The 10461-nt window shown below is 38.5% G+C and overlaps 2 protein-coding genes across 2 annotated transcripts; one reads left to right on the forward strand and one right to left on the reverse strand.

The window, feature by feature from the left end:
- Positions 1–303: 303 nt before the first annotated feature.
- On the forward strand, positions 304–4801 carry LOC112052711 (trypsin, alkaline B-like). The gene is made up of 4 exons (XM_024091892.2): positions 304–349; positions 1253–1421; positions 3544–3799; positions 4511–4801. The coding sequence occupies exons 1-4, from the start codon at positions 304–306 to the stop codon at positions 4799–4801; spliced, it is 762 nt and encodes a 253-aa protein (XP_023947660.1).
- Positions 4802–7488: 2687 nt separating this feature from the next.
- On the reverse strand, positions 7489–8634 carry LOC112052698 (trypsin, alkaline A-like). The gene is made up of 2 exons (XM_052881839.1): positions 8515–8634; positions 7489–7770 (listed from the first exon to the last, which is right to left on the reverse strand). The coding sequence occupies exons 1-2, from the start codon at positions 8632–8634 to the stop codon at positions 7489–7491; spliced, it is 402 nt and encodes a 133-aa protein (XP_052737799.1).
- Positions 8635–10461: the final 1827 nt, after the last annotated feature.

The following is a 10461-nucleotide window of genomic DNA, read 5'->3' on the forward strand; positions in this document are numbered from 1 at the left end:
AATATAAATTAAAATTATGAAAATCATGTAGGTATATTACCTTAAACATTGCAAGACATAACTAATCATTATCATATTACAGTTGCCAGTTTTATATTTTATCTTTTTATCATAATCGCCTGAATGGTGTACTTAATTGATATTATTTTCGCAAGGCAACTTCAACAATTAAACCATAAATCTTACAGTCATCTTAATCCGACAGCTAATCACATAATTTTGGACGATATAAAACCAATTACATGTGTTTTCCCGATCCAAATAATCGTACACAGTTTGCTAGTGGGATCCAATATCGAAACGATGAAGGCGATAACAGTTTTATTAGTTTACCTTGCATTTGCTTCTGGTAAGATACAAAAACACCATTCCATTTTTAATCATGATTATGATTATGAACAATTTACGATTATTACTATGGTAACGAGCAATATTTATTAATAATTTCCCGTGCTATTGTCATTTAAGTTACAACAATGTTAAGGGCGGTTTGACCACCTTCTGTTAGGTGTCGGAAGGTCTAATCGTAAGTCTTGGTTTATGTCAAAAGATAAAAACAAAACTTGTGAATAAGCTATCTAACAGACTAGACCCTGTGAGGTGCTCGAATTATGCATAACTCAATGCCTTACAGTGCCTGATCTAATCGGATATTAATTTATTATTGTCAGAAGTTGGTGAAACCGATCCTAAGTTGTAGGTACTTTCTAACACTGTAAAGATAAGTTTTATTTTTCCTGCAGCTCTATGGATATATTATAATCTAATTAGGCTATTCTATGTTATTTGATATAACCTATAAATATTGCATTATCTGTTTTATATTATATTCCAATGAAAATAATGTTTTTATTATAAATACGGCTAAAACACGAGATACAACGTCGGAGTATGCCAATTGCCCAACTAGTTTCGGACCCTTACGAGGCCCTTTGTTATGAGCTGGTTCTTGCAACGCGGCGCGAGCTTTGCAGAGGGTCTGAGGGAGGAGAGTGAAGGTCCAGTTACACTCTCTGGCGGTTCCTGAACGTCATCTTGATTTGATTTCTTAGAAGCAAAACGAACCAACACTATTTTGCTCCAGATTAATTATTTGCGTCTTCGAATTTAATAGTGGTGTCCACGCTGACGGCTCCCACTCATGATAACGATTAAAAGGTACACTCCTACGTTGTAATAGTTTAGTTTTAGCCGTGTTTTATAATAAATTCAATACGTTTAATTTAAACAACAATTATTCCGCACATTTTAGCATTGCCTCGGCAGGAGAGAATAGTTGGTGGAACGACTGTCAGCATCAACACGTACCCGTTCTCAGCAGTTCTTTTGATCACATCTGGCGTCATGAACCGATTGCGCCAAAATTGCGGTGGTAGCATTATTAACAACAGATCTGTCTTGACTGCTGCTCATTGTATACAGTAAGATTTTATAGCATTATTATCCTTTAACCATTCGCTGCCCCCGAGTATTTTATCGAAAAGCCCGTCGCGTTGAAGAAGCCGACAGTCAGGGAATGCGGTTTTAATCTACCGTTGTAAGCCATTTAAAAATATATTCCTCTATCGCGCGGAGCATGATATTGTGCTCGCCTATTGCCCTTAGTTTACTTTATATTTTTTTACATGTCACGTAACGGATACGATGGGCGACCGGTCGTCCATTTAGGAGTCAAATGGTTAAGTACCAACGTGCGGTCTTTGAGGCCACTAGCAAGGACTTACTTGGTAGTTTACGCCTTTCCCCGCGCTATACTGAGCCCTGCTTTTGAGTAGCTGCAAAAACCAGTGGTGAATTTGACTGGTGGGAGGCTTCGGCAGTGGCTAGTTACCACCCTACCGACAAAGACGTATCGCCAAGCGATTTAGCGTTCCGGTACGATATCGTATAGAAACCGAAAGGGGTGTGAATTTTCATCCTCCTCTTAACAAGTTAGCCCGCTTCCATCTTAGATTGCATCATCACTTACCACCAGGTGAGATTGTAGTCAAGGGCTAACTTAACTAAAAAAATTAACCTTAAGAAGCTTTCGCTTAACTGCTGGAGTTAAGCGAAAGCTTCTTAAGGTGCTGGTCGAAGCTTTTCGCTATTGACTGAAACAACTATCGAAACTTATAATCTTGACTCAATGTTCCACATGGCGGTAATCTCGTGAGCAAACGTTCCACATGGTGGTTTTCTCGTGAGCAAATGACCACGACTTTGTGACCGAGAAAATAGGTGTACCTATGTAAAGTTTCATTTTTACTCACTATGTTCGTATTATAAAAATTATCAAGATACTACCTTACTGCTGAAGGCCACAGTGAGTTGCGTGATGGACCTCTAAGTTAATCACCTCTAAGTTAAAAAAGCTAAGAGGTCTCACGCGTAAAGATAAGTCGTAACGCACCTCTAAGACCTATAGATAGACGTTCCTCAATATCAAACTTGAAGTTCAAGCTACTTGAGATCATAATAACTGTGATGTTTAATAATATGGTAAGGAGCTCAACACTATACTCAATTCGAGCTCTTGGATTATCGTCTGTTATTTAATACAGGCCTAAGATTTAGTTCATTCATATACATTAAAATATTTAAATACATTGATTCTTTTAATAAGCCGAAAGTTTTTATTAAACGCAACGCTTCCATCTTAGAATGTAACATCAGCTAGCATCAGGTGAGATAGTAATCAAGAGCTAAATTGTAAATAATAAAAAAGTCTAAATGATTTATTCCTACCCATTATATCTAGAAGTAAAATCTGAGAATGATTGTGTTGTTCTGCAGAGAGAACTTGATGCCGTATTGGATAGGAGTCTGAATAATAAAATGGATTACAATCCAACAAAGTGCTCAGTAGTGACATTTGCACGGATAAAGCAACCCGTCCTATTCTCTTATAATATGGGTAAAGTTCTTCTCCCCAGAGTAATGTATATTAAAGATTTGGGAGTTATCTCGACCCCAAGTCGTTTTGTTTCTTGACCACATTTTATCAATCGCTTCTGATTCATTAAAACAATTAGGATTCATTATGCGAAATACTCGGGACTCTCAAAACAGTCTCACAATAAAACTTTTATTTAATTCTTTATTTCGTAGTAAACTGGAAACTAGCGCCTGTATTTGGACCCCTATGAATGCACATATTTGTTAGTATTAGATTGGAGAGAAGAGAGTTCAAAAAGCTTTTCTTAGATATTTGTACAAGCGTCTCCAAGGTTATTATCCCTTTCTGTACCCTACAAAGTTCCTATTGGATCGCTATTATTCCTTTAAATGTGCACATTCCAACTTTTTTCTTTTCAATGTTTTACAATAATTGCGTAAATCTACTGAGTTTATTGTGGGTTCTTCTTGGACCAATTTCGATTTTCAATTTCGATTTATTTATTTGCGAACCAAGGCGCGTTTGGAACCCTCGTAATTTTAAGTTTAAGACTTATTATTAACTATAGACATTATTACCTGACGTTTCGAAAGTGCTTGTAAACTAAACCTAATTGAAATAAATAAATTTTGACTAATCTATATAACATCTTTTTGTCCTTTCAGACATGGCAATTTGAATACTCATCGTGTTCGCTCCGGATCTTCCAATGCCAGCAGCGGTGGTAGACTTCACGATATTTCTTCCCGCCTCGTCCACCCTCATTACAACCAAGGCACATTGAACAACGACATCGGCATGTTTAGAGTGTCATCGGCCTTCCAATTCGGACCCACAGTACGAGCTGCAGCAATCATTGGACAAAACGCAATTATTCCTGACAACGCACTTGTTTGGGCTATCGGATGGGGATGGACGTCTGTGAGTTGTTAAAGTTACACTTATTTTCTGTCGCCCTAAATATTTTCATACATCTATCGCATCCTCATATAACTAACTGCCTCGTTAGTATAGAGATTATGTGTTAGATCGCGAGGTCCTGGGTTCGAATCGTGGGTCGGGCTATATGAAATACTGAGATTTTCTTTCTTCTTAGATAAATTTCTCAGCCCAGAGTTGAAATCTGCTAGCCATTTCAGAGATCATCATCATCATTATCAGCCTATGGACATCCACTGCTGGACATAGGCAAATAATGTTGATGATGATGATGATGATGATGGTGATGATGGTGATGATACTGATGATGCATGGACAAGGGTTTCAAGCCGCCAGCAGCTGCCTGCAACCCGTTTGATGTCCTCAGTCCACCTAGTGGAGGATTGAGCAACACAGCGCTTTCTGGTGCAGGTTTCGAGCACTTTAGGAAACATTCGGCTCTTCTAACTATGTGGCCTACCCATTGCCACTTCAGTTTCCCTCTGAGAAATATGTCAGATGTTCCAGAGATTACCTTATTTAGCTTAATCTCTGGAACATTAAACACAACAGACAGACAAATAAAAAAATAAAAGTGTCAAACAGTGTTAGCTTTACCTTTTTCTGCTCTGTCGATAAAACACACCTAATTTTATTATATTATATTGTGTACTGATGGTATTTATGTACTTAATGATATTTTGAAATTTTTAGCACGGTGGAAATAATCCATCTGAGCAACTACGTCACGTGCAAATTCGGACGACCCCAGTAGCTCGATGCCAAAGAGCTTACACTGGTTTCACCATTACCGCGGCCATGATATGTGCCGCCTGGGATACGCATGGTCGCGGTTCATGCCAAGGAGACTCCGGTTCGCCTCTTATCCACAATAACGTTGTTGTAGGCGCTACCAGTTTTGGTATGCGATGTGCTGATCCAAACTATCCTACAGTGTACGCCAGGGTGGCTCACTTCACTAACTGGATAAGAACCAATGCTTGAGCCAAACAAATTTTGACATACCGTTTAATGTTTTCAATGATTTGAATGTGTCTGATTATATAAAACAAAATATTCAACTGTCTTTTATTTTACACTAGTTTTTTCATAAATAACAGTCCATAAACTTCTGGACACAGACCTCATGCCTATCTCTTGATAGGAAGACCTCAAATTTATCAAATCAGAATTCCAAATTGGTGCTGTAATAACAATGAAATGACCATCTTGTTTTACTTATCTCTCTACCTAGTGCCGGCAAAATATGTCAATCGTTTCCATTAGGTATCTTCTATTATTCTTCAACTTATCATCTACTCTTTTTACACATTTAATATCCTTTTTCACATATTCCAACCATCTTTTGTTTGGCCTTCCTCTCCTCTTTTGTCCTTCGTCTTGCAATTTTATCATTTTACTGTTAATATGACTCTCATTCCGTCCGCATTACTTGCCCCTACAAATCATGGTAATTATGATAATCAAATATGTACCTACTCACTCCATCTAAAATAGACAATCAAATATGTACCTAATCATTCCATCTCAAATGTCTAAAAGCAGTACTGCAGCAAATACCCTAATTTTAAGAAAGTCAAATATGAACACCAATTTTATGGGGTCAATTTTGATGACTACATTTGGTGCTCATGGATGACTACAGACTTCCGAAAGCAGTAATTTATTCGAAACTGAACACTGGTCAAATTAAATCTGTTCATCAATACTTGCGCTTCGATGTTCTGAAACGCAATCTTTTATCATAAAGTATACCTTTTATCATACAGTACCTACGGGTAGTTGGGAACAGCTTGCGTTGCGGAGGCTAGCGTGGCGTACCTAATATCGTGTATGAGCGCACATCGCGAAAACTTCGTTTAGAAGTACTTGACGCGACTTGCGAACAACCAGGCTAAAACCTTTTTATACCTACCTACAGCAGTAATTGTCATTTATTTTGCCAGTCGTGCTACCGGACACCTATGTTTAAAACTCGTGCGCATTAACTTAACACCTGGCTACCAAACACTACCAAACAAACACAGTACAAACATAATTCGACCCAGGTGTCAAGTTTGCATATACGCAATATGCCTATTTGTTATTATATTAAAACAGGCGCATCACATAGTGTGCTCTAAACATGTCTGCAGTGAAGTTTCAAGGGAAATAGACTTGAGACTTTTGTTACATTACATTGTTTTGTTACATTTTTGTGATTTTATTAAAAACTAGCGGACGCCCGCGACTTCGTCCGCCCTTAGAGCTCTTTAATGCAGCCCTTACAGTAGTATCCCTGTAACAATGGAGTAACTTCTCCCGTTTACCCAACATTTCCCTTCACTTCTCTGCTCCTATTGATCGTAGCGTGAGTTGTATAACCTGCCCAGAAGTATGACGAATCATTATAAGTATAGAAGACTAGCGGACCCAGTCAAGCTCCGCTTCGACTTATCTGCACTTCTTCCCTACCCTACCTTAGTCCCACCCTACATCTACCCTCACGTAGATCCCGTTCCCTGGAAATATCAGGATAAAACGTAGTGTATATTAGGTAGGTGCTATTCCAAACTGCTGTCAGTTTTTCTTATTCTTTTTTCTACGAAATTTGCGGTAAAAATGCTCAGCTTGGTGATGGAAAGTTGCAGGTAGTATTGTACAAACCCGAACCCAGGCCATTATCATCAATATCTTTTGATTGCCATAGGTCGTCATGCGTTCGTCATAATATACGCATTGAAGCAACCACAGAACAAAGAACACCTTATGCTGTCATATATCAAAGGAAGCAACATTGTCGCGTGTGGTTTAGTTTAAATGAGAGTATGTGTTATCAACGCGATGCAACGACTTGCGGTACGGACCGTTTCAGTGTGCTCGTGGCGTTCGAGCCGTCCACATCTCTTGTTGTGTAATTCTTTATAGGTTACTTGGGATAGGCGGGGAGAGTAACTTGAGTGGAAAAGGGGAGTGTTTGTTAACAGTTAAAGGCGCTTTTAACCCTACACACATCGTTTACAAGTACGTGACTTCACTCAAGGTCATTCTCTGCCATTCTAGGGTCTTATTTTGGTTACAGTTTGATTTGTTAATTAAGTTGTCCTGACAAGTGTTGTGAATCATAACCTTTTTCGACATTAGGTTTTTTTATATTTGTAATCACTTTTGAGTCCTATAATATATGTGATAAAAATACGGAATTTAGATTAAAAAAGAATTAAGGTTTTATTAATAATATTACTCTTAATTAAAAAACCTACGTTGTAGGTGATAAACAATACACAATTGTAGGTAGTTCTAATTTTAACACCATAGGATCTAACCCAATGATATTTTATACGAGATGGGGCACTAGCGCATCAAAACTGAGGAAAAATGTGGAAAATTTACTTAGTTTCATTTAGTCTCTTATTAAACAACGAACGTTATTGAAACAATACCTAAATATCGTCTAATGTCGAGTTGAGTATTCAGGAAGTGTAAAAACTATATAAATATGCATAAATATATACTTAATGGAATTAAATACAAAATTGTGCAAGTGTGCGCTCAGTGGTGTAGCTAAATTAATTATAATTTTGTAGGGACGTAACTATCTATAGTATAAAATGAACATTGGTCTAAACTCCATATCCCCTCCCCTATTAGAAGGAAGGTCTAGCCGTGGAGTTCTTTTTATATAAAGCTTCTTATGCATTTGATATAATCCAGGAAGCATATCTGGAAACTCTGGAATAGATAGATGGGTAGTTTCCATCTCCACAGCCGTATGTGTAGGCTGTGACGCCTACTACTGCGTTGTTGTGGATCAGAGGAGCCCCGATGTCACCGCGGCATGACCTGCGGCCGCCGGTCTCCCAGCCAGCGCACAGCATGCTAGCTGACACGAAGTTCAAGCCGTAGATCGTTTCACATCTGCCTTGGTTTATGGTCCTGAGTTCAACCGCGCTTAGTTGCTCAGATGTTCCTGCCTGAAATTTTTTATTAAAAATATACAAAGAGTTATTATAGCTTGACAAGTTCGTTGATGGTACTCCAATAATATACGGGCGACGGGGGGAAAGGACTACGTGGGTGTGAAGCCGTGCGCACGCGGCAGAGGGAAGGACTGCGTGGGTATGAAGTCGGTCGCGCGGGACAGCACTACACCCCTCCCGGCCCGCGCGGACAATCTGGAGTGCTACGAACGAATTTGCCAAAATATAGGTATACCATTTGTCGGGCAGTTTTTAACTTAAAGTTGTGCTGCAATGATTAGTAGAAAGCATATTTTATGTTTTTTTGCAGTTTTAGTGTAGAACATTTTTGTATTTTCTACCTTATCTACCTACTATAAAAAAATGTGCATCATTCTTACATAAAACTACAGAAAAATGACGCTTTAAACAGTATAAAATTATGGAACTTACTCACATTACCCCAGTCAACCCCGACACAAAAAGACGCTAATTTCGCAAAAGATGAGGTACCCCTCTGATTATAGCCAAACCTACGCTAATACGCTTAATACCAATGTTTTTTTTTATATTTATAATTATAAGCCATAAAATAAATAGTTTCCAAGTTATTTATATAACATTACCTCCTTAGTTTTTAAAAACCAATTTATATTATATAACCCTCTTCAAGCGGTAGCTCTTGTTCAAGTAGCACTTGTCTCGTTTTTTTCTAAAGAATGAGAATTCAGTACTTTTCTTAATTAATATCATACTTACATGCGTACGGATCAATTTGATAGCCAAAACGAACTGATAATCCGCCAAATTGCTGTTCGTCGTGGCGATCGGTATAGGTCGAACATTAGTTCCAAAATTTATATCTGAGTCCACTCTCATTATACCAATATTGTTAGCTTGGTTCCATAAAACATAATTTGAATGAGAAATTAGTCGAATTATTTTATGAAGGCTGCCTCCAGCGCTCGCGCTATCAGAGCCTACTCGGACACGGAACAGGTTTATTTGATTGTTTGGAGCACTGTAAAATAACAAAATAATATAAAAGTGACAGTTTTTTTTAATATATTATTATTATAATAATTGTATAGCACATCACTATATACTCGTAACGTTTCCCAACCCTAGTAGTTCCCGGCGCCCGCGCGCTCGGCAAGTCGGCACTCGGCAGTCAATCCAAACCAGGGTATATAAGAATGAGTAATATAACAATAAGTTTTAATAAACTGTATGAATAGACAATGTGTTTTAAATAGTAGTTCCTATAGTATACGTTTATGTAGAAGGGGGAGTCTACTACCACTTTACCAGGCAGCTTTTTCGACTGTCACCGACTCGCGGTGCACCCTGCAGATCGACCGACGAGGATCTGTCGTCTGATAAATGGCGGTATATCCGTTTCAATTGGCTAGACTATCATATATTGCAAATAGTCGAGCCCTGCGATGACCAACCGTCTGCCTAGTCATTATCGGGCGTTACTTTGTATAGATTAACGTACAAAACAGCCCTTAATCCCCAGTTGTCCCACTATTCCCCCTCTGGAAGCGGTTGTAGTAAAGGCGAGGTATAGGGTGTCAAGAACCTCCGATGGAGATCACTTGCAACGCATGCACTCTAAGGAATGACGAAAAGATGATTAAAATGGAAGAAGGTACATTTTAAGAAGGTACATATATTGTTGAAGTCCGAAGAGAAGTCGATGATCCTAAAATCTGGCAACTTATTCTATTACAGTCCAAAAGTACCAGAATGTTTTTGGGTTTGTCGTCTAGAAATCTCTCTTAAACAATGTTAACGCAAAACACGGCAAGTAAATCAGTTCAGAATTGAGATTGAGGCAAATTGGTAATGGACACTTAGGACAATGGTTTGCCGACTCAATGATAAGAAAGAAGGCTGGTATTTAGCGGCTGGATCTTTATGACTGGAAATCCCTACAAATGGCGTACGTCTAGCACTAGCAGCAGCACTGGACCTCTATCGGCTAATAAATGTTGATAAAAGTACTTACTTCCAACATGACAGGGCTGTCAAGATTGATCTGTTATTTATAATAGCACCAATGCAGACTGGAAGGTAGATAGTAGTACTGACGTTTCCATACAGTATTATAGCAGCATAGGGATGTTGGGAGCTAGTAGGCTCAGCATCTTCTATTATGTTCTCCTGGTAAAATTCTGATAACGCTAAAATAGTACAAATCAAATAAATAATGTCGCGTGTCAGTAGTACGCCAAGGTGCCAAGACAGTGATAAATTTACTTAAGCCGTTATAGTCATAAGGATTTAGTATTTTATTTTTATTTGGTTATGCCAGGCATACTCGCCCGGATGTGACTGGCATAACCACTTCAGCCAAACTTTGTTAGAAAAGTACAGTTACACGACTCGCAGTATAGTTGTCCATTGTAGTGATAAAGATATAAGAAGGCTTCGGTCTGAACTTCTTTAAATGGTGATTTGCGTCGAGCTGTTCTACACGCCTTTGCTCGACGAGCTTACCATTGTCATTATTATTAACTAGCAGAACCTCGCGGTTTCACACACGTAATTTTTGTTTCCATAGGAATATTCCCGAAATCGGTTCAGCAGTTTCGGAGCCGATTCAATGCAAACAAACAAAGAAACAATCAAGTCTTTCCTCTTTATAATATTAGTATAGATTTACCCCAAACTGGTATCTGAAAACGCAAGTGGTTTCCA

The sequence above is a fragment of the Bicyclus anynana genome, chromosome 1 (assembly GCF_947172395.1).
Source record: "Bicyclus anynana chromosome 1, ilBicAnyn1.1, whole genome shotgun sequence".
Taxonomy (NCBI): domain Eukaryota; kingdom Metazoa; phylum Arthropoda; class Insecta; order Lepidoptera; family Nymphalidae; genus Bicyclus; species Bicyclus anynana.

What these genes read in the sequence shown, in the direction of transcription:
- LOC112052698 (XM_052881839.1), bottom strand. Translation starts at nt 8,634, where the DNA reads ATGAGAGTGGACTCAGATATAAATTTTGGAACTAATGTTCGACCTATA. An exon ending in TCAAATTGATCCGTACGCAT is followed by an intron (nt 7,771 to 8,514) that starts GTAAGTATGATA and finishes AAAAAATTTCAG; the next exon opens with GCAGGAACATCTGAGCAACT.
- LOC112052711 (XM_024091892.2), top strand. Translation starts at nt 304, where the DNA reads ATGAAGGCGATAACAGTTTTATTAGTTTACCTTGCATTTGCTTCTG. An exon ending in ACTGCTGCTCATTGTATACA is followed by an intron (nt 1,422 to 3,543) that starts GTAAGATTTTAT and finishes TTGTCCTTTCAG; the next exon opens with ACATGGCAATTTGAATACTC. An exon ending in TCGGATGGGGATGGACGTCT is followed by an intron (nt 3,800 to 4,510) that starts GTGAGTTGTTAA and finishes TGAAATTTTTAG; the next exon opens with CACGGTGGAAATAATCCATC.